This window comes from Nymphaea colorata, chromosome 7, assembly GCF_008831285.2.
Source record: "Nymphaea colorata isolate Beijing-Zhang1983 chromosome 7, ASM883128v2, whole genome shotgun sequence".
Taxonomy (NCBI): domain Eukaryota; kingdom Viridiplantae; phylum Streptophyta; class Magnoliopsida; order Nymphaeales; family Nymphaeaceae; genus Nymphaea; species Nymphaea colorata.
This window is the reverse complement of record NC_045144.1, coordinates 23,629,723-23,654,606: the sequence shown is the minus strand read 5'-3', so window position 1 is coordinate 23,654,606 and position 24,884 is coordinate 23,629,723. Positions and strand designations below refer to the sequence as shown.

General features: G+C 39.4%; 1 protein-coding gene across 1 annotated transcript; it reads right to left on the bottom strand.

Moving 5' to 3' along the window:
- Positions 1–7,026: 7,026 nt before the first annotated feature.
- On the bottom strand, positions 7,027–22,146 carry LOC116257234 (multicopper oxidase LPR1 homolog 1-like). Its single transcript, XM_031633841.1, has 5 exons — positions 22,069–22,146; positions 20,878–20,949; positions 10,922–11,185; positions 7,531–8,985; positions 7,027–7,080 (listed from the first exon to the last, which is right to left on the bottom strand). Exons 1-5 carry the CDS (start codon positions 22,144–22,146, stop codon positions 7,027–7,029), a joined length of 1,923 nt encoding a protein of 640 aa, XP_031489701.1.
- Between the last annotated feature and the right edge of the window lie 2,738 nt (positions 22,147–24,884).

Genomic DNA, 24,884 nt, shown 5'->3' with positions numbered 1-24,884 from the left:
ATGCTTATGTCGTGAAGCTAAAAGGCAATCCATGAACATTTTGGTTATATTAAGTCTCTTAAAGCCTTCTGAATCCGAGTAAATAAGTTTGAGGAGAATTTCACACTTGGTACCTTGAGGCCAACTGGCCTGGGAATTACCGGCTCAAAGCACGCAATAAGGGTTCAGAAGAAAGCCCGATAGACTTGATATTGCATAAAGCAAACTACACAAAACCACCAAAGTGGAGAAACTCTATAGTAGCTTTTGGGGTGGTGAGGAATTTCTCCCAACAGTGAAGCATAGCTTAAAAAGAAAATCAAAAGGTAAAGATATAAGCAAAAAGGAAAGAAAAAGTACTTGCTGATGGTCAAGAAGGCATCAAGGGCTAAATTCTCCAAACATCAAATGCAAAAACTTTCACAATTGCAAAATTTTCCATCCAACATTAATTCCTCTACAGAGTCTCTTGTGAGATATAGGAAACTCTTCTTATTTCAAGTCTATGCCTAGCATTTCCCCTCAATTAAGGATGACTTAGCATTATTTGAAAAATAAATTTTTGAAACAATTTGCAAAAAATTTGCTATTTGAATCTTTGCAATTAAGCAAAGTCTTCAACTTGCTTAATAGTAAAGAGGGGCATCCATTAACATGCCAAATTTTTCCACATCATAATTGAAGCAATTTCAAAATTTTACAAAAGAATTGTGAAAAAATTACAATTTCAAAGCGAATTCGAAACTAAAGAACAATTTAGATTCAAATCATGAATTTGACTCATGACATGAATCCCAAAGTAGGATTACATGTCCAAACTAGATTCAAATTAAGATTTAAAATCTAAATTCAATTACAAATGCATTTGAAATCCATATCCAATTGCAATATTCAAGTTTTCATTTAAATCCGAGAATTTGATCTAATTTAGTCTAGAATGCTATGTGGGACCACGTGTAGGGCCCACCTAGCTCGTGTGGTCAAAACCCACTAAGAGGTCACGCACCTCTCCTTTTTAAAAATATCTCCTCACAATCACTTCAAAAATTCATTTTTCAATGAGAAATGAATGAGGTCATAACTAGAAATCTAGGAAAAGAGAGACATTTATGTCTCTCTCTCTTCCTTTGCTAGATCCTCTTTCAAGAGGCCTCAACCTCCAAGAAGCAATAACTAAGCTAACCAAACCTACTTAATTCAAGTAGGTTCGACCCTAGTGCACCCAGATGTGGTGCCAAATTCAATTAGCATCCAATATGAGCTCAGCTTGGCGAAAAGGGTAAGTCTGTCCCACGACCAAATTAGTGCAAAGAAATAAACCTTGACCGGATTTAATCCACTTTGACTAAACTCAATCAAAGTACAATTTAGCTCAATTAAGAGCTTTTTTATATCAAATTCATCGAATTACCTTAAGTAAAGTCAAACTACTCTCAAATGAGCTTTGACTTTGGTCAATTGGTCAAATTTGACAATCTGTATGATTTTGCCCTTTTATGATCAAATTGAGATTATAGAACCTAAATTGGGATTTCATGAAAGGCAAATATACATTTCGATTTGTCAAATGCATAAATCAAATATCAAATTAAAATTCAATATTTCAAACCAAAGTTTGATTCAATTGAAATCCATCTTCAATCAAGTTATGGATGAAAATACCATTTTCAAACCAAATTTGATAGAATTCTAAATTTTATTCGAATTGTCATAATTCAATAACATTTAGAGCTTAATGACTAGGTTTTAACCTAACAAGCTTAATTTGAAACAAAGAAAAAAAAAATAAAATAAAATAAGGTAAAACTATGTGCAAGGGCATTTTCATCCAAAATTTTGGTCAAAGTTGGGTTCCTAGGTCCAAACCAAGGTAGGCCACGCAAAGCCCAGCCCACCTAGCTCACGTAAATGAGGTAGGTGTGGTCAACTAGGATCACTAAAACCCTATTTAATCCATTTTACAAGTCCCCAAAGTCTTAAGTGGATTTTCAAGGTGAGTTAAGAAGGTGGTTGACCCCATCTCCTTCTCTATATAAACCCCCACCCTTGGCAGTCAAGGAGGGGGAAACGAATTTTTGGGGTCTTCATCAAATTGCTACAGCCAAGGAGCTAGGAGGGAGAAGCCAAGGAGGAGAAGAAAAATTCATCCAAGCCCTCTTCCCCCTCTCCCTCATTTCCTTCTTCACTTTCCCCTATTCTCTGTATTGATTTTGCTAAGTTAAGGTGGTTAAGTGAACCCTTAGGAATTTTGTGATGAGAAGCTCTTTCATCCCACTGCAAGTTCCAGCAAGCAAGTCATTCTTCTTCCTGCTTGGCTAAGCTTGAATCCAAGTTGGAATTCTTGCTTAGGATTACATGATTTAGAAAACAAGCAAGGAGAAAGATCAAGCATCAACATTTTATGGAAGTTAGCAAAAGTGTTCCAATATATGTTTATTCTTCTTGCTTGGCTAAGCTTGAATCCTAGTTGGGATTCTTGCATAGGGACCAACTTGGATGTTTGGTTTATATGTGGACAAATAGAATTTCATCATTTTCTATGGGTCAAACACTCTTAGAATCAACATTTTAAATTTAAACCATTTAAATCAGAATAAAATCTGACTTTTATGGCAATTTTAAGGAAAACGGATGATATGTACATTTTCCCTATGTTTTAAAGATTGATTTCATCTTCATTTGCCTAACTTTTAATAGTTTTGAGATTATCATCCATGACTCAAGCTTATGGGCTGCATTCTCTAACACTTGTGCTTAAGAATATGATAAGCACATTTAGAGAAAGTCTTATATTTTAATTAAGATCAATCTTTATGTATAGATTGTATGATATGTAATTTTATATGAATGGACTTTGAGAGATTATGAAAGAGTGAAGCATGAATGTTCCAAATGTATGAATTTTGAGGGTTTATGAGAGAGTGAAGGCTGTATGTTTAATATAGTTTCAATTCTCATTTTACACATTCACACTCACTTAAAGTCAATAGCATCACAAGTAGGAGATGTTGAATAGTGGTCCTCGGCCCTATCTCTACATCTCATAACTGCAAGAGGGCCCACTTGCAGTTACGAGATTAAATTAAAAAACTGGTTTTCATTTATCTTTCCCCAAATCTCTCTGGCTCTAACCGTTACTGGGCATACGGAAACCCTGGGCGGCAGACTATAAAAGCCCAGTGAATCACAAACTTAGGGTTAATCGTTAGATTACCCTAGCCTGTGCCTTCGAGAGAAATAGCAAATAATGCTTTATTCAATAGTTTCCTATAATGATGACAACAAATATCACAATATGATCATATCTATAAGCAAGCATGATAACATATATTGGAACCTAATGTAAACAGATATGGATTTTTCCTACATATCCAAACAAGTCAATTTGGATCTGAATCTAAACTTTAGGTATTGTGGATTTCACCAGTTCAAACATAGAAATTTAGATCATATCAACATATATCCAAATATAACAATAGGAAAAGATAACTAATATCTCGTCCCAAATAACAATCTAGTTCTCTTAAGTCAACACCAAAGATTTTCTCACTTTTAATATGATAAGAGGAAATAAAGTTTCATGTACTAGAAATTTAGTACAACAGATCTTCAAATAAAAATATTTCAGTAATATGGCTTTCATCATGTTTAAGAGTGTTATCCTATAAGTGCAGACAAAAGGCAAACATGACGATATATTGGATTCAATGTAAGTACAGATATTTGGAGCCAATGATCCAAAAAACTTAATATGGATCTAAATCTATCATGAACCAAGCACAATGATATATGGATCTGGCCATGCCTAAGATTGTTTATTTACACCTCTTAGCTTACCAACATACAGTAATATAATAATTCATTTTAACTAGGATGAACATACAAGAACATAATCTTTGTTCAAAGAATATTATTTCATAAGGAGTAAAAGAAATTCATCTTCTAGCACTCTAGTGCTACTCACATTGAATATGTATAACTCGTAAAATCATTAAATCTAAAAAAAAATCAATGCATATCATAATATGTTTAGATCCAATATAAACAAGATATAAATCTTGAATAAAAGGTGAAAACAAGTCCGATTAGATCATGCTCCAAAAGATTACAATGTTTATTGTGAGATCCAAGTTCAACAGTTAAATAGATATATATAAAAAGAAAATCTGGTCATATTTAATGTCAACATGGACCCAAAATGACCATGAACATCCAAAAAGCAAGCATGAAAACATATATCTAAATCAAATATAAGCAGGATATGGATTTTCTTTTTTAGCCAGTATCCAAACTAATTCAGATCTAAATATGTCATGAACCAAACTGCATACACATATGGATTTTAAGTAACGATTAGATCCAAAGCAAAAATCCAAATTGTCATCTAGATTCAGATCATATCAATGTGGATCCAAACATAATGATATCAATAATAGAATCAATATGTATTTAAACAAAGAAAGAGGATCCAAATTCAAATACAATGTGAACATGTTTCAACATAATATCCATGTCCAAATAAGATTTTAGTTAATGTCAGAAACACAAGGTTTATACCATCATTGGGTCATGCACTCACAAAATAATTAAATTGCATAAGCATACATACATGTTGTTAACCATTTAGTTTTTGGGGCTTGGCCAGTTTTGAGGTTGCCACTCTAGAAGTCATTTCTAAGTTTTTAATTTTAATGGCAGGTAACGAACAATAAAGAGAAAGCAACATAAAAAATATCACGTCATCAAATCTCCAATAATATTCTAAAATATCACTTAGAAGCAAAGAGATCCCAATTTTGAATTTAGAACGTGAATTTCTTCTTTCATTTTCAAAACCCTCTTTTAGCAATTTATAATAAATCTGGAGGTATCTCTACGTAATTTCATATAAAATCTTGAGTTTTCACTAAAATTAACTTTTGCAAGTCTTTTTTGAAAAAATTTTGTCAAAAAAGTTGCGTCATTAATTTTTGAAAAATTTGACAGTTTGAAAATTTTGCTAATAAGTAGGACTAAATTTGTAATTTTCAAAATCTGTGTATAAATACACCCTGAACCGAGTTTTTTCTCATTTTAGGTGTTTTTTCTTCTCTCTCCTCTCGAAGCTTCTCTCTCCTCTCACAAGAGCTCTGCAACTAGGGTTTGGGCGACTGTCTACGTTATAGGAGACCACTTTTAGGAACGATCACCTTCGTTGTTCTCTTTCCACCACAGACACCTCAAAATTTTCATCATGACAAAATTACCATTTTACCCCTGAATAAGAAGGTTTTGTAACTGAGCTTCAAAACTGGTTCCAAATGTGGGAGTTGGTCTTGTGCATCAACCAAGTTTCTCTTGGAAAAGAAATGAAGTCAAATTCAACTAATGCATATAAGGGAAACCTGTGTATCACAAGAACATGTAACAACCAAGTGGTGCTAGAAGCACCCAGCAATCATGTAGATGGCCACGTTAAGGGTGAAGACAATTGGAATGGTTGATCGTTAGTGACCTTGACCTCCACAACAAACAATAAGAACAATAATGATCATAAGATAGAAAAAGAAAATCATACAAAAGCTTAAATCCGATTAACGCCATACAAAAGCTTAAATCCGATTATCGCCTTTCAAATACAGACAAAATCTCATGAAAAGAATAGTTACAACATCTGGGAAGAAATTAATGGCATATAGAAAGTAGGACACCCAAATACGCCAAGAAAACTACATTGTATGGGGTGGAAGGATGAAAGGATCTCCCTATAACTTCCTCCCTCTGTATAGGACCCACTGCCTCAATTTGCCATTCATTGGAAAGAATGAAGCAGGTATCAAACAAAATTTTTTGCCAGGGAGACAGAAGAACACAGCAATGCAGGAGGCTATAAAGTGATAAAAACGGGGAAATTGATAGCAACGGTTTCATAGGGCACTTTCTATCAACAAGGGTTTCTCGATGCATTTTTCATCAGCAAGGGTTTTTCTTTTTTTATGTGTCATAGCGTAGTAATGGAACCAAGAACTGTGGGTTCATTCTCACTAGACATTAGGTGCAGTTTTACAACCATAGCTATCACTACTATTTGTTGTAGTGATTTGATTATAGATTTGACAAGATTATTTTTCTCAAATCCATTACAAGCCAACTTCAGCTTTCTAGCATGCGGTCCCAAGGGAGAGTTGATTAAAATGATGTACCTAGGAGTCCTAATGCATCCGATGACAATATTGGATCCTTATACAACCAATGTTTTTTCTGAGGCAAGGCAGCTAGAATCTACATCTCATAGACCACATCAAATGGTGCCCTAGTCTTAGTTAAAATTGTAAAACCAAACATCCTCAAGTTCTCAAGCTTATATACATATGCCAAATATCATCTAGTCTTAACCTCTATGGAAGCGGAACACAATGCACTTCTTTATAATGAAACCCGAAATTCTTGATCCCTCATAAGTTGGCAGGCCACTTGTCAAAGAGGAACCTGCTCGGGGTGAAATGATGATTTGATATTCTTCTACTAAAGATGAACTTGCAAAGATTTGTAGTAAGCCCTTGATAAATCACTCAAACAGTTCCGTTGTTCCCAAGCTTAACTTAATCAAGCTCACCTCTCAAGATACAGTGAACTTGCTGGAGAATATTAACGAAAGGTTCGTAACTTTAATATCAAATATTGACATTTCACCAACAGCCATACTGGAGAGACACTTTCAAGGATTGAAGATCACGTTAGCTTCAAGAAAATGGAAATCGAGGCCAATGTGTTCTTATCGTAATCAAGAAAAGATGTAGGGCATGAAATATAAAATTAAATTGTTCTCAATGACTCTGGATGATTAAAATAAAACAAAATGTAATTGTGCAAGAAAACGACTAGCTGAACAAAAGCAAGAGTAATCGTTATCATTGATAGGTCGTACAAAAATGAACCATATAATCATGTTTGTCACACCTTTCTCCCTTCTAGTGGAAACTGTATCTTGGTTCAATGCTAAACCATATTTATGGCACCATAGGCCTTGAAATCACTGCGATTTATTTGGCATGACTAATCTTCTCTCTACCAAACCAGCTTCAAAGGCCTCATCATTTCATTGTCCTCATGATCCAATATCTGCAACAGCCAACTAAAACATTAGTCAAAGAATCTATATAAATTAACCTCCATATAAATAGCGTAACTCAAAAAAATAAAAGACAATTTATTATGAAAAAATGGAAAGTCAAAAAACAATTGGCATTGGAGTTTCAATTGTTCATTCTATATTATAGAGAACATGGCAAAAATAGATTGAATTGAATTGACCAAGGCATGCAACTAATGAAGAACATTAGTCTACATGTCAACTATGATTAACGGACACAATAGCCCAGACATTTGTGCCACTTTGTCCAAATAATTCTTTGAGGTAAATCCATTTATGCACCTAAAGATAATCTACTGAACTCATGTCAAACTGAAAAACTAGAAATTCTTAGACAACATATAGGAGTTCTAACTTCTTCGCTGGAGAATGGCCAAAGGAAGCATTTGAATTACATAGAGGGAATTGCAGATACTTACATGGCAGTGGTATACGTAACCCGGCTCTGCAGTCGGATCAAATGGATATGATGCATTCTTGTGGACATAACCAAACTTCACCACTGCAGTCGTCATGTTTCCTGGAGCCATTTTCACTATATTTTTCCATGTCATCTCACTTGGTGGTATAGGAAACAATGGCCCTTGTTCATAGCTACTGATGTTACATTTGATGGGATCATATGTGGTATTCATGCATGCAGTCAATTGGTCTGTGTTCACTAGTCCTCTCCGTTCTATGGCCTGAAACATTGCTAAGTGAAGATGCAGAGGGTGATCATCTTGTGTCAAGTTTATAATCTTCCAAATCTCTGTGCTACCAGGGACTGGTGTCTCTGTTGCTGGATCTGTAAACCGTTTGCCATTAATGTATAAATGTGTAACAAGACCATTGGTGCTGTACTCATATAACCCAAGGTACCGAGTCCTGGCTATGCCAGTGGTGACAGGCTTCGGATATGTAGCAATGCTTTTGGGGACTACGGAGCGGTCTACTACTGGTGCATTTTGAGACTGGATGACAAACTTCATCACCTTACTATTGAGAGAATCCACTGCATTACCGGAAGGGTACGGATATGGAGCATCGTTTAGCAGGAGGACCTCACCCGAGGATTTCGAGAAGTCGATAATCACATCAGCACCTTCCGCAGGGCCTAGGAGTATGGAGCTAAGAACGACTGGCTGGGGAAGGTAGGAGTAATCAGAGGCTATCTGGGTGAAATTCAAGCCATTGCTCAGTGAAAGACGAAAGTACCGAGCATTGGCTACATTGACAATCCGGAAACGGTACTTTCTCACTTGAACATTCATGAAAGGCCATGCCTTGCCATTAACTATGATGGCATCCCCGAAATACTCCGGCTGCCATTGAGGGTGGACGGGTGGGTTCACACCGGTGTAGTTCATGTATAGAGAACCGTCTTTGTTGAAGCTGCGGTCGAAGATCAGGATCAGCCGGTCGAATGAGCTGGAGGGAAGATTCAGGCAGCCTTCTGTGGCAGGGTCGCTAACGAGGTACCCCCCAAAGAGACCAGCTAAGATGTTCAATCTGGTCAGGCCAAGTGCATGGTCATGGTAAAAGATGTTGCCTGGTGGCTGGATGTCATTTAGATAAGTGTAGGTTGGTGTGGTCCAAGCTGGTCCAGTTTGATTGAAGTCTGCAGTGAACCATGCAAACGGATTGCCATCACTTTGTGGTTCATCAATGCCACCATGGAGATGGACTACCGTGGCTACACCACCAGTCTTTGGTACTGCAGTAAGGATGGTCGGATCCCAAGGGAGTATATGGTTTGATGGTAGGTGATTTTCCCATGTGACGTAGGTTGGCACATTTTGAAGGGACAATATTGTCGGACCGGGAACTGTTGCTGTGGTTGATGACGTTCCAAATGCGAAGACGGTGGTGGCTGGTAGATCTCTATGGAATTTCTGCACAAAAATTTATAGCAGTTAGAAAGGTCGATGAAGAGGAGTCTTTTGATTTTTATTGTTCCTTTCTCATCAATGCGCACCCCAGATAGAGTTGGGGATTTATCGACTTTGGTGCAAAAGTCATAGATGAAACCAAAGTAGAAGTTAAGACTCAAATGCCTTAGCTATTGAAGAAGACCAGAAGTTGGGGCTGTTCACCAGCCTAGCTAGGACGGCTCGAATTCGATCATGTGGTGACTAGGTTATGTTTGGCTAAGATCCAACTAAAAATGCTCGAAACTTGACTCAGCTAAGCTCGAGCCAAGATTTGGATGGAGCCTTGCTTTAAATAAGAATGGCAACAAAGACCCACTAACAACATTCCAATTTCCATAAGTAAATCTCTCAACATATATGATCTGTTAGAGTGTTGTGCTTAAGTACTCCATCTCTCCAAGCCTGCAACCCTCTAATGTTCTGTAATTAAAATACTAATGAACTCCATCACTGCCATAACTTAGTAACTCGTTCAAAATAAGCAGGACTTATTAGACATCGCTACCATAACAGACTAATTGATTTGAAATCCTTGTAGATGTTCAGTCCGTAAGTAGGATTTAGTAGATATCGCTTCTTAATGATAGTTTTATGAAAAATGACATGAGTGATATATATGAATTTTTTTAGAAGTTCCTTTTTTTTTCTAAAGAACATTTCCTTGCTAATAAATGGAAAATGTACTTCGTGTATGGTACCCTTATCTCTTATACCATGTTCCGAGTCTCCTAATGAGAGGCTAGACCCGGATTTAGGGTAACAGTTATTGTTCTTAAATTGCAGGCAAAGAATGAAAGGAAATGTAATATAAGAAAACTAGATGGTATACAAACATGCATGCATATAGATATGGATGGTTATATATATATATATATATATATATATATATATATATGATGCCTTTCCTCACGCCCAGTCCCACCAGAGCAAATTGCTCGGCTGGTTGGGGGCGTCCACGGACACGGCGCGTGCATTAATAACAAAAAAGGAAAAAAGCTGACGCTTGAGCTTCGGGCAGATGGGGGAGGCGATGCCTCCCCTGACGGCTGACGCTAACACTGGCCTTTTCTCGCCGGCGGACGGATGGCGATGGGGGGAGGCGACGGCTTCCCCCTTTTGTTTTTAGATTCTTTTTTGAAAAAAAAAAAACGAATGTAGGAAGGGAGGCTGTCGGCGACCTCCCACTGCACCTGGGGAGAGCAGGGTGGAGGGAGGTCGGCTCCTCGGGGAGGCGACGGCCTCCCCTCCCTCATTTTTTTTATTTATTTAACTTTAAGAAAAAAGGAAAATGAAAGCTTGCCTCCTCCATCCTCGCCGGATGGCTGCTGCCACCCTCCTCGGTGGCCGGGGAGAGCCTCCCACTTCTCAAAACTGGAGGGGGAAGGGAAGGTGAGGGAGCGGGTAGAGGGCAGATGCTTGACGCGAGCGTTTGCCCTTTTTCCTTTCAATTTTGAATGAAAACTTTCGAGCCGTTCACGTGCTCTAACAACCTGGTTTTTCAAAATCACTAAACTAGCATGACCTTTTAATCTAACATGATAGACAATTAAGATGTAATTCAGAACAAAAAAGTGATGGAAGTGCATTTTCTTCATTTAGCATTAGTTCACACATTTTTCTTTTTTTTTCTCCAACAATTTATATATTTTTAGTAAACGGGCTTGATTAGATGGTTGGATACTCTGGTTAACTGGAGTCATCGTTCCCTCAGTTTCATATATAAACCCACCCTAATTTGATTTATATTCTTATGCACATATACATGAACCATCTCGGTTCTGCATTTCAGGCTTATAAGCTACGGTTGGCAGAATGGGCGTTGGATATGTGCTAAACACCATGAAAACACTTAGAGTTCTGTGGCATTAGAAACGACCGGCATGGAAGAGATTCATACCCATTTCTTTTCAAACATCCCTATGGTGAGATTGGCTGGCCCAAGTCGCCCATTGTAGGAAGAGTAGCCATTGATCTTAGGCATGTCAGGCAACTCCTCGACGTACATTTGGAGAGAAGCAGCCACCTGAAGCAGATCAGCATCCGTTGGTGGTGATGATGCCGCCTGACCCGCAACTTTAAGGGCGTTCACAATGCACGACAGAAATAAAAGACCAGCCAGTAATATTGACTTCCCCATTCCGGGTTCCCCGTAATTACCAGCCTGTAGAAATCAGCAGAGAAAATTAAGGGCTGGTATTAGAAAAAAAAAAAGAAATCCCTCTTGCTGCAGAATGTGCTATATATGGTAATTTTATGCTATACAGTTTGTTCGCTATTGTTTCATAGTTTCTATTGATACTTGGCTCACTTCCGTCGTATATACACGACCTGCCCCCGAAATAGAGATCAGACAGCTCATGGCGGTCTCAATTTAGAAGAAAAATAAAATATTCAGTGATAAAATCATTCACTCCAGAGTAAAAGGCTGGGAGAGAAATGACAGCCCATGGCCGTCGATGATCACAGAGACACGGCCCATTTAAAATGCTTGCGGCTGTCCTTGTCAAGAAGGAAAAGGAAAGAAATCTACAACTGGTGGCAATTGACATTGCAATCAACAACAGAGCTGTTCTGACCACCAGAAGCTTCATATCTGAGGCAATTGGTGGGAAGGAGAATTTTGAATCATATATAGGATAGGTTGATTTTCTTTTTCAGGGTAAGTGGTTATTTTTTCACCTCCCAAAACAAAAGCCATAACCTTCGTTCTAATTTCGAAATGGGTTTATATACACCAAACTGGTGCATGAAATTTTAGCTGCAGTATAGTTAATGACAAAAACACACCTAGCTAATAAAGCAAATAATTTTTTGTAAGGACAAAAAAAGGAAACCTAAAAAAATTAAAAAACTAAAAAAGGCATTTTTTTAATAATTTCCAAAAAATACCCACCGCCTTACCTTTTTTTTTTTCTTTTAGTGTATATGTGTTGCATTCACTGAACAGCACATTAAACTCACTCACCCCCACCCCTTGTGGTTCAAGGAGCATGGTTGTCAACCTATTCATGGTCTAAGATTACAATGGATCGTATGGAACCGGCAAAGACTTCCATAATGCCAATCCCCTTCAAAGGTATTACTTTACAACCCTATGACCATCGGTAGGTTCACTAGCTGAGCCTAATTGGACCTGAGAGAAATGAAGTGATGAGAGCCACAAGTAAAGCATGTCATTCCCGCCCAACTCTAATATGGGTTAACTTCAGCTTAAATATGACTTTCCACAGATTGTCACATGCAGTACACTATCAAACAAAAGAGAGAGAGAGAGAGAGAGAGAACTGAAAAGAACATTAGATGCCAAAAATACAACGAAACCAAGGGAGAGAGAGTGAGAGAGATTTTACCGACCGAGGCTTGCTTTTGTGGTAGCGAGAGTGACAAGCCTGAGAAAATGAAGGCCAAAGGGCGTGTGGCCTCCAAACGCTTCGATGCAGGTGAGCGTCTGACCGTGGGGCTATTTGTAGATGAACGAGATTAAAGAGAGCTGCACGGATGAGTAAGACGGCGACGTTAGGTATGGAGAGTGGAATATTGTCAACGGAGAGGTAAGATGGCTGAGGCCACCCACGCGAGTGGAACCCACCAATTTGCACTATAAAATATTCATCCGGAGGAATTCAAAGGTGGAAAATCTTGATTATGTCTTAATCCCACTTGTGACATGTGAACAGCCTCCGTTGTCGTCCTAATCCCAAGGTTATCACGTACCCACACAATTTCCATGCATTTGGCACTGTTGATTTTTCCAAAGTTTATTACTTGGATCCTGTTTGAAGGAACAATCCTTGTTCTGCGGAAGCTTTTAATTTGTCTGATCTGGAGAAGACGTTTGGATGACACCTCAATGCTTTTATTAATCGGGTTTTAACTAGGCAATTAAAAAACAAGACTTTAGTTTTCAAAAAATTGTGCTTTTATTTAGATAATACATGAATATTAATACAGTACATTTGGCCCGTGCAAGATGATTAGTTACATCCAGATTAATCGTGGATAGGAGGGCTGTTGGAAATCAAGTTATTCTATCCCACCCTCTCACACAAGGCACTGGTGAGCAAACCTAGTTATATATACAATGACAAGTACTTCCAAAAGTATATATGCACAAATATGCCAGAGATACACTTTGCTTTTTGTTAAAGGCTGTGCACCACTAGCGGAGCCAAAAATTTTGGCTGGTAGGGGCACTAGACCTATATATAAATAATCAAATATATGAAATTATAAACATAAAAGTAATTAAAGTTTGTGAGGCTGATGTGGGCAACTGCCTACACTAACGCACGTTGATCGCTGACGTATCCTGATCCCTCGCAAGTTGCGAGTGCAGAAATTGTTGTCCCTAAACAGATCAGTGGACTCATGAAGTCTGTGTTCGGCGGCCATCAGGTGACCTCTCCCCCCGACTCTAACTTTCGTGTCATTAAAAACAATAGGCGTACTAACCAGGCCAAGACTAATCTTGACCTGAACCCCATATAGAGTAGTCCATCCGCTTAAATGCAACTTATTGACACCGAAGCTTACACCAATATACCATCGCCTTGTGCATAAATTAAGAAGCGGCGATCTCATGGCATAGTCTCGCTCCGCCGTAGCTAAAGGAAGGGCTTTACTTGAATTTGCAAATTAGCAGCCATTGAACTGCCAGCAATGCTTCTCAATGACAGACAATGGCTATTGGCATGGGGTATGCACTTATGAATAATGGGCCTTAGGGGTGGAGTCAAGGAGAGCTGGCAGAAACATGGGGCTCGGCAGATTTTAGTTTCGAAAGTTTAAATTTGAAGAACTTTAACCCTTTGAAAGTCAATCTCTAGACAGTTTAGTCCCCAATGCAATGTCCTCGAGACTATTTTCTGATGCAAGCTGGCAGGGAGAGAGGGCTGCCTAATCCTTTTATTACCAAAGAATTTTTCAAAAGAAAAGAGGGACGGGAAGCTTAATTTGGAGGGTGCGGGGCTTCCCCTGGCCTGGAATGCTAAAACTGCGTGCTCTTTCGAGCACATTGGTAAAGAAAACGTCGATGGATTAATATTCTTTTATGTTTCTGCCATGTTGCGTTGGTTAGCATGCGAACGACGTTACCAGTGATAATTGGAGACTCATGGACTATACTACACGATTTCACATGTGGCAGTTTTGGCGCTTCACCTAACCATGTGTATTTTCCGTGCTTGCAACCACCGATCTTTCAGTCAGTCAACAGCGATATGGTGATGAATTAATTATTCATTGCCAATATGCTAGAAACTGAGGATTGCTCGGGGCCGATCATCTAGAATAATGCTTGGCTGTGGGCGCCTGCATGATTAAGAGAGGCCAGTCATTTATGTCGTGATTAACAACGACAAACTAAACGGATCTTATTTCGGAAAAAACTTCATTTAGAATGTAATGCACCATTATTAGTAAGGCTGCACAATGGGTTGGGCCAACTCAAGCCTGGCTCGAACTTGGTTGTCAAAACTCAACTCTAATTCAGCTTGTTTATAAATGAGTCGAACTCAAGATTAAATCTATGCTCAAAATGTTGAATGAGTTGAGTTTGAGTTGTAAGAACTCGACTAGTTTAAAATTAACTCAGCTAGACTAGATAGTGAATGTTGAATTATAATGAGAGAATAGTTAAACAAGTAGCAACCAAATGAGTTAATATAGTTACACAAGTTAAAAGAAATGAGATATGCTTAACATAAACGAGTTGAGTTTGAGCTCGATGTTTGTACATTGAATCGAGCTCGAACTTGTTCTATCGAGTTTGCCTCGAGTTCGAACTCAAGTATTCTGAATTGAGACGAGTTCAAACAGGCACTACTCGAGTTCAACTCAGCTTGTGCGCAGCCCTAATTCTTAGAGGAGCTATATTACTTAGTTCAATATGGAAACATGACAGAGTTTGGATTTTTTTCATTAGGAAAGCCAAACTACAGTTTTAAAATTTTAACAAAAGCAGAAATATAATTTTTTAAAAATTTATATTGGCTAAATGATTTGTTTTAAATTACATGTCATTATATATATATATATATATATATATATATATATATATGAAGAGGCGCCTTGGCTCTTGCTTCACCCCTATTAATCCAGAGTAGTATCTCTCCCCATTAGAACATAAGAATGCATCTATTCATCGAGAGTAGTATCTCTCCCCATTAGAACACAAGAATGCATCTATTCTCCGTGAACCCCTCATTTTTTTCAAACAAAAAAAAAATTGATTGGAGATCGGCCACAACAATGTTTGGGGAAAACACTGAAGGCCCTCTAGCAATTCATATGCCAACGGCTCCAAAGCATCGGAAAATTTCCCATAGGCACCAGATTGCCCGAAATGCTTGCCGGTCGGGAATTGTCAATCAATTCTCGACACCCAAGTTTCATCAGGAAATTTGATCTATACCGCTGATAAAATCACCAGCAAAGGTCTTTATCAGTGGACTGGAAAGTAAAGGCGGTATCGATAGGCTGCAGTCTAAAATAGCATTTGATAAGAACATATATTCTCAATCACATGTTTCATGACACCATGTTGTAACTGTCATAAGAAACATGGTTTGATTATGCTCACTGTTTGATTATTGGATGACCTAATTCGAATCTCTATAATAATACCACGTTATGCGCTGATATATCAGAGCATGATAACCTTTTACGGTGTGTCTAATTAAGAAAATGCATTTTATGAGCACATTATTTCTTTAACAAGCACTCTATAAACCAAACATTGATGTAGCAGGCAGTCCTTGATTTCTATTCATTTTAGGGTCCCTAACGAATGAACGACAGCTAGTACCTCTGCCCTCTGTCCTCTCTCCTTTTGAGCGCCCTGTTCACTTTGGGGAAATTAGAACTTAAAGTCAGGAGTCATTTTCTGCTCCTCGTACAAGCCAGTTGTAGGACATGAGGTAGACAGGAGGTTTTATTTCTGCAACTAAAAGGACCAGGCTTGTACTTCCCTTCCCAAGAAAGTTTTTCTCTAAGGATTCAATGCATAGTCTTGCCTCATTTCTTTTTAATTACATGTTTAATCTAACATATATATAATTTGGACGTATGCAAAAACTAAATTTAACATCTCCTCGGAATTCAAACAATTTAAAAGCAATTAAGTACAACATTTGGATGGAGTTTGCTCGCTTTATGAACCCAACAATGGCCCAAATTTGGCTTTAGGCAACGCAGCAAATCAGGTGAAGAGACATGCATATATGGATCATGAACAAGATGACGTCTTAGAAATTGACTTGAGGTACACGAGATGGCATAATATTCCTGATAATCTGAAAGCGCCATGGCATAATATTGGCTGTCCTTATCTAATGCAGCTTTTTTACAATTCAAGCTACTAGTAAATATTGTACTAATGGCATGGCCTTAATGAGTTTGTATTTTTTCCTCTTTTACAAAAGCTGTTGGAGCCTTCCAGAACTGTACTAATAACACAAGGTTCCACACTCAAACTCCCATTTCATCAACTTGTTGAGATTCCCAAATTATCTTACCAGAGGTGAGGGTAGATGAGGCGCACACTTCTCAATTATTCATCTGATTTGACTAGTGAGTGATAAAATAATAGCTTATCATTTGCTTCAATTCATTGTCCAAGCCATAGTTGACTCGGACTCGGATCGAGAGAAGATCGGGCCATCGGAACAGTGAGTTGACTCCGTCGAGCTTTAAAATAACTTAAATCAGGATAGTCAGGACAAGTTGGGCCGAGTTAGGGGAGAGTTGAGCCGAGTCATGTCGAGTTAGGGGCAAGCCGGGCCAACCTTAACTCCCTGACAAGCTCACCATTCAAACGTCTCTTGTTTTGACTTTTAGTGGGGAAGCAAGCTAAGCACAAGAATAAGTTAATGGGACCTCCCCCAGAAGAAACCAGCCTCAGTTAAACCCAAGTGAAATTATATTAGACATTGAGTGTGTTTTACTGCCTTGAATCTAAGATCTGATGCAATTTAGAGTATGTTTGATACCCTCGGCTATAAGATCCGCGGTCTAAGTGAATTTTAAATGTGTGATGATGAATGGACTCATTCTTTAGATCACAAAACTTTGCTCTAAAAGTTTTTCACTCTTACTTGGAATGTGATCACAGAATCCATCTTAAGATTTCAGTTGATATCAGAAAGCTGATCCATAAATTTTTGTAGATAAGAAACTCAAAAGTGAAATTTAGTATGGTTGAAATCATCTTGTTCGTATAATATTGGCTGTCCTTATCTAATGCAGCTTTCTTACAATTCAAGCTACTAGTAAAAGTTGTTGCAATTGATTTTGAGAACTCTAACAACCCTAATATTAGTTGCGTACATATTTGTTAAACGGTGTAGAATCAAATTTTAAAAGACTAAGTTGACAATGACTCCTCCCTGCTTTCTCCATTGCAGCTCTCCTACTCCTCCACCCTCTCCCAAAACCCGCTTGAGGAAGGAGACGTGAGGAAGGAGGGATCGAGAAACGTGTGGAGGAGGTGTGTGTGTGAGAGAGAGAGAGACCCCAATACAACTATTAGAAAATGGGACTGGTAGAAGATCTGCACGAAAAATAAGTGTTCTCATATTGGAACAAAACCCAATATCTTAGATTGTGCGAGCTATCTGCTGGAGATATTTTTCTCCGGTTGCGTTTGATGGCCCTGGATCTCTGATTTCAGATCCAAGGATATGTAATCCAAGCTTCTAAAATCAGACCCTCGAGATGCTTCGTGTTTGATGGTTTTTTTAAGCCATCGGATCATTCTCACTGATGCATGGCAGCATCTGCCCTGAAAGCATCCGACGGCCGGTGACGTAAGGATCTCCGGCGAGCCGCTAAAAACAGTTTGAATTAAGATATATTTTATGGTTGACTTAGTATCCATATACATAGTACAATATTCATATTTTGTTTAAACTAATTTTTGTCAAAGACTTAGGTGATTTGATTTTTGTCTTTGACCTAAACTGATATAGATATACCAATGCATATGGGATACAATTGTATATAAGCTGGAATTCTCCATATATACATACATATATATTTTTATAAAAGAGACCAAAAGGGGTATTTCATCCTATGCCTTAAGAGGAAGGTACTGGAACACCTGAAGAAAATGACAGCCATTCGTTAAATTGTGGCTATGTGTGCAATATATATATATATATATATATAAGTGTAAAAGAGTGAGGTTGATTGAGCAAGAAGAGTATTTCATCCAATATATATATATATATATATACATATATATATATATATATATATATATAAGAGAGACGTTGGTTGAACAAGATATATATATATATATATATATACACCTTGCACATATAGCCACAATTTAACGGATGGCTGTCATTTTCTTCAGGTGTTCCAGTACCTCCCTTTTAAGCCATTGGATGAAATATATATGCTCAAGAGAGAGGTTGGTTGAGCAAGAGGATTATATGGCTTAAGAGGGAGGTACTAGAACACCTGAACAAAATTATCTGACATGATTTTTTTTGAAGAATCAAAGATAGGGTCACAAAAAGTGCTCTAGGACAGCTTGAGGTTCCACAAGAGAAAATGATGGCTCATGGATTAGGAGAAGGTTCGTCTATCCATTTAACTGAGAATGAATTGGCAAGCTTTCAAGGAGACTTCAAAAATGATGGCTCATGGAGTGCCATTCAAGTTATCCGGTTGTTTATTCACCCAGCCACCTCTGAAATATGAAAATGAGGCATATTGTATCATAATGATCCAATGCAATCACTCAGGATTTTCAGATTGAAGGAATGTGATGTTGACTTGTTCAATGATCTTGAGAGCATGGTTGTACCAGAGGCCTTCCACCTCTCACCCTATCCGAAGAATAGACTTTTCTTTTGTGCCTGTATATAAGAAATTAACAGGGAATCTGACATCGTCCCACTGGTCTTTCTTGGATTAAGAAAGTTAATTTAGGCGAACTAATTAATATTAGTGCTGAACTCAATTGCGCCTTTTGATAATTTCTAATTGACAATATTGTTTGGTTCACATCAGAGGTCATAGCATCATTGATGCTCCATAATTATATATATATATATATATATATATATATATATATATATAGAGAGAGAGAGAGAGAGAGAGGGAGATACCAGAAATTTTCAACCCACTTGCAATACAATTTAGCCTTCAGAAACCTCATGTTTAAAAGGATTAATTCCAAGCAAATCTAATAATGAATACAAGATCGCAAGAAATAATTACAAGGATACGATCCGAACTGCTCCTCTCTGGCAACTAAAGGAAGCTTCTTTTGTTTTTTTGGGGAATAAATTCCATTCTTCAGCTACTATCTCTCTTGCTTCACCCTAAGACGTCAGTGTCGTTAGACAAAAGCAGTAATCAATTATTATTGTGGATGTCCATGAATATATATATATATATACATACGGGGTGATTTAATCTTACATGTGGATATTGGATGCTAAAATTTAAAAGTTGTGTCAACAAAAAGTAGTGACTATATCCGAGTAAACAACAGTTTATAATGTGACCTAGAAAGGTCTATAGTGGATTTAATGGTGGTTCTTTTAAAAACGAATTTTTAAATTTTAACTAGCATCAGACTATGTGAATGAGAATTTGGAGCACTTAACTGAAGAATTTAAGCTCATATATATACATATACTTGTAGTGTTTCTGGCAATCTATTCATAGTACGGATCTTGCGTATGACCCAGTATTTTTTTTAACACATAACATTTGTAACCCCCGATTCCCAATTTAACTTTTATTATGTATATATTTTTCATGAAAATTTGAGTCTTTAGCAACCATCCGGAGCTTAGGCTTGAAATTACATAACAGCATTTGCTCAAATATTCGGATTACTCCAATTGATTATATATTTCTTTTCTTTAAATTTTGTCTGTCAATTTCATTTTGAAAGAAAGGAGAATCGTTCACCTTTCCCCACTTGTAAATTGTGATATACTGCATCATTGCTTCAGCCTTCAATAATTTAATTTTCTGTTGCATTTTTTCTTTCTGCGCAGGCTGGCCAGTACTACCACCATCCAGCTTCGTTTACTGACGTCACAACAAGAAGGTATACTATTGCCAATAGTGTTATCGTCGTTGCCAATCTTATTATTGTAGACGGACTTTTGCCTTAGCGGATGGCTAAGGCTGCCCTCGTCCTTGGTAGCATTGGGGATTGCCAATCTTATTATTGTAGACTGATTTTTGCCTTAGCGGATAGCTAAGGGTGTCCTCGTCCTTGGTTGCATTGGTAGAAGCATTGGAGAGAGAAATAAAAATGCATTTTTGGCGACATTTAAGAAACGCCGGCCGAACTCATATTATCTCCTATTCCAGCATATATTTTCAAATAAGATTAATGAGTAATGATCTTTTAAATTTACATGCAACCTAATATGTCAAACGCACTCATCAGTTGCTAAACAAACATAACCATCTAGACACTTGAATAGGTCTCAAACATAAGCACGCTTTCACTTCCACACACCTTATGACACTTGAATAGGTCACATAAAGTTTTTTCAAGTTTTCAATTCCACACACAAAATATAAATTTGATTTACCTTCAAATCCCTGTGGAATATGCTTCTGTTGTAATAACAAGCAAGAACATTGATGAGTTACTGGATGTACCGCGTTGCTTCATCCTCCTTGACTCTCCCGTGTTTATCCCAAAAACAATAAACTCATGAGCAATCTTGGTAATTCATTAAAGCTTAAAGCATCTCTATCTCTTTCCCTTTAACTTGAAACAAAGCATGTTTTTCTAGCCCTCTTTTGGAGGAGCATGATGGTAGCATGCATCAATTTATTCTATAATTAATAGTGTAATATATGATGAAACCTTACAATTTCATTGAACAGCTCTTCGCCATCAACAAATGCAAGCACGACATACATCTTTATTTTGCTTGTCAACACCTGCAAACATGTTGAACAATCTTACTTTAAATACATCAGTATGCCCATAAGAACACATTCACTCTAATAGTTACATAGCAATTTGGATTTCTTCATAACTTCAGTGGAAAAATTTTCACCAAGAAAATATAAAAATGAAAGTAGGCACAATGTAGATAAAATAACATTTACCAAGAAAATATAGATATGGAGGTAATGTACAGCCTCCTTGTTCTAAAATATCAAATCACATGCAAAATTTATTTATTTTTTGGACCATGTGACCATGCTATCCAAACCACAAGTCTATATTCAACGCCCATTTTTCGTAAAGGACAAACGAACATGTTAAAAATGTACTTTTAAGTACTTGTATTTTACCATCATGCCAGTCTTCTTGATTTTACAAACCTTTCATGGCACTTTTGATCATTTATCTCAAGAAAACAGTTGTGTGCATCTAAAAAGAATTTGTTAAAACTTATAAATTTCTTGTGGTAATGGGCTGGAAGCATTGGTCCATATAATGAACCCACAAAGAGAAAGCACAAAAATCATTACCTCGTAAAGCTGGATGACGTTTGGATGTTTGATCAGCTCTATGGTTGGAATTTCTCGTTTTATCTGGAGAGAGGATGAAAAGTCACATCAACACGTCACATTCATTAGACGAGATAACAGGGAGCACGAGAGTAAATACGTACCTATATGAGACTGGGGAAAATACTGAAATTGTTTACATAATACCAAACTACCAATTACAGCCATTAGTTTCATTACAACTCGTGGAAGAAGAAAGTACATGCAAATCATAACTGAAATATACAAAAAAAAAGAAGAAAGGAAATATTCAGCATCTTCTAGTTACTTGTGGCTATAGGGTTCAAGAAGCAAATGCATACAACTAAACCAATTTCTTGGTTTCACTATACCAAAGACTTACTAACTCTGCTCTCTCTATCTCAATCGGGTTTTACAAGAGAATCCTCTGCTCTCTCTCCCTCTCTCTTTCTCTCTCTCATCCAGTCTGCCTTGTCTTATCCCTCTCTATGTACACCACATACTCAAAACCCTAGAAGGGTTCGCCAGAAGGAATCAGGAACAAAAGGCTCAAACACGGAAGGAAGCTCCCGGCTGTACCTTGGCTGAAGGCAATGCCGCTGCTCCTCCCTCCCGTGCAAGGGATGAAGACTCCGGCGGCCGGAAAATGCACCGCATATATCTCCACCTAGATTTTTAAGTCTCGTCTGTCTCTCTCTCCCTGTCTGTCCCTCCCACACCCTCTCACTCTCTGGGCACGAAGGAATGACAGAGCGCTGAAGGCAATGCCGCTGCTCCTCTCTCTCCCTATCTGTCCCTCCCACACCCACTCCTCTCCTTGGAGCTGAGCGGTAACTGTTCGATGATATGTCTATTACAGCTTGTGGTAGCATTTTGTTAGCTGACTGGTCCTCTTTTGGTGCCTCACGCTGTGCTAAGTTGTGTCTCACCTGCCTGCAGGGATGTGCTTAGCTTAGGCTTTGAGCGGGTCCAGATGTAGCTACCTTTGCAATGGGCACACATGTGTGGTTGGCTTCGTTGCTTTGGACCACCCACTTTGCTCTTGCACAAGGTGGGTGTCATGGCCACCGTCCCTCCTCCTCTGCCTTTGCGACCGCCAAAGGGGCTTGGGTTGGTGGTACCAGTCTTTGTGGTATCAAGCCAGGTAACCCCCTCCCTCTTAATCGGTGGCTTTGTCGTGATGCGGTCAGTTTCCTTTGCTCGCCTGAGGGTCAGTTTCCTTTGCTCGCCTGAGGGGGTCCATTAGGCTTTGGCATTGTCTTTCAGTTGGCAGTCTGCCATCTTTAGCTTTGTCTTCACCGACTCGCTTCAGCTGCAAGACGCTCACGATCTCCTCCAGGCATTCCTCCCACCTGCGCACTGTTTGGTTTCTTCTTTTGCAGATGGGTGATTGTTCCTTGTGGCCAAGGTTCCCCAACGTGGTCTCCGTTGGTAGGCCAGCCCCCTCACCTTGATGTGCCCCCTCTTCTCATCGTGCTTCCAGGCTTCGTCACCTTCTTCAGTCTGTCACTTCTATACGCGTCAGATGGGGCCAGTGGTGGTGTCACATGTGTGCTACCTTGAACGGCCATCGGGGCGACACGTGTTCTCGCTGTCGTTTTCCTACTTGTCAGAATGATCCGCAACTTTTTGGTCGGTGGCTTGGCTTTGCTGTGGTTTTTTCCTCCTTTTGGGTCCGGGTTCCTCTGCCAACTGCTCCTCGGTCACCTTGTTCCAATAGCACTATTTTCTTTGGCTCTATTAGACTTTCTGGGCCTGCTTTTCCTGGCACATAGGGTCCACATTTCTTGGTAGGGGTCCCGCAGATCTTCAGCCCAGGTGGTCTATCTCACCAGTGTTCCTTGCTCGTGCTGGAGCCAGCCTTGCCTTCTCCATGGAGTCCTACCTGCTCTCTACCATGCTCCCCCGAGGTACATTGTTTGCCCCTTCCTTTTCCTTCTTTGCGAGTTGGCGGTTCGCGCGCGCGCACCTCAGAATGCCCCGACCCGGTGCTGCTTGCTGCTCATGCTGATCTTGGTGACACCCAGTCCTTTGCACCATCACAGTCGGCTGCCCACCCGTCTACAGGGGGTCGTCCCCTTGAGGTTGCTGTTGTTGCTCGTTCTTTTTCGACTGCGGCCTCTGTTGCCTTGACCTCTAGTATTTTGTCACCCCCAGTCACCCTGTCTCCCTCTATTGCCTGTTTCTTGCTCTTTTTCGTTGTTACCGGTCCCCCTCTGTCCCCTCTACCACCCAGAACCTCCACCTTTTCCCATCTGCTTTGTTTTTCTTTTGTTTCCTTTGGCTGTAGTTTTACCACTGACTTGCCTTCCCTGCAAGTACTGCTTTGTGGGCTCAGTCGCGGCTGTCCTCGCAACCCCACCTACCTAGCCCTTCCCCCTGTTAGCCTTACCCCCACCCACTTCCCTTGTGTCGACACTTTTTCCCCTACCCTACGTCCTGATTCTGTGTCCACTACTACCCCTCCCCCTCCCCTCTCCCTCCTGCTCAGTTGCCTGGCCCCACCACTGGACCTACTATTTGTCCCCTCCTACCCGATAGGTTGCCTCATGTCCCTCCCTTGTTAGATGTTGAGCTAGGCATCTCCCTTCAAGATGTGCTTGCCGCTCATAAGGTCTCTCTCCCGTAGGAGCAGCTTAATATCTTGTGTTCTTCTTTTGTTGTCGTTGTTGCACCGGCCTCCCACTCTAGTCTTGCTAGATTGTGGCGGGAATTGTATAAGATTGGGGCTTTCGCAGCCTCCATCCTCCCTCCCGGTGCTGCTAGGGCGGCCAGACGCTACGCGTGGTTTCCCCATGAAGGTTGCGTGTTCGAATGTGCAGGGCTTGAGTGCTCGTTATCGGCGTAGATCTCTCTTCTTGGGTCCGGCAACATGGACCTTCTGTGCTTATCGGGGTTGAGACCAAGCTGTCTATGGTCTCTCATGCTTGTGCTCGTACTTTGATACATCAGTCGTCCTTTGAGTTTGTACCGGTTAATGGGGCCGGCAACATCCTACTCGCTTGGTCTCCAACTCTTATAGGGTTTGTTGTGCATGTTGGTAGGTACTCGATCTCAGCTTCTCTCAACGGTCTCTAGCCCAATGACCCGGTCTTAGTTACTGCATTCTATGGACCTTGAGTTGGGGCTTTATGCGACCAGCTATTGGCTGAGCTGCATCATGCTCGTCAGCCTGCTTCTTCACCTTACCTTTTGGCAGGGGACTTCAATTACTTGCTTAGTCTTGTTGACTCTTCCTCCACTATCACTTCTGGTCCGTTTGTGTCTGCTTTTCGTTCGTTTTTTGGAGAGTTTGGTCTCTTTGACGTGCCTCTGAATAATGGTAAGTTTACTTGGTCCAATAATAGGAATCCTCCCATTCTCCGTAGGTTGAACCGTGTTTTCCTCTCGCCTGA

What these genes read in the sequence shown, in the direction of transcription:
- LOC116257234 (XM_031633841.1), bottom strand. Translation starts at nt 22,146, where the DNA reads ATGCGGTGCATTTTCCGGCCGCCGGAGTCTTCATCCCTTGCACGGGAG. An exon ending in AAGAGCTGTTCAATGAAATT is followed by an intron (nt 11,186 to 20,877) that starts GTAAGGTTTCAT and finishes TGATTTCTACAG; the next exon opens with GCTGGTAATTACGGGGAACC. An exon ending in GGATGTTTGAAAAGAAATGG is followed by an intron (nt 8,986 to 10,921) that starts GTATGAATCTCT and finishes ATTTTTGTGCAG; the next exon opens with AAATTCCATAGAGATCTACC.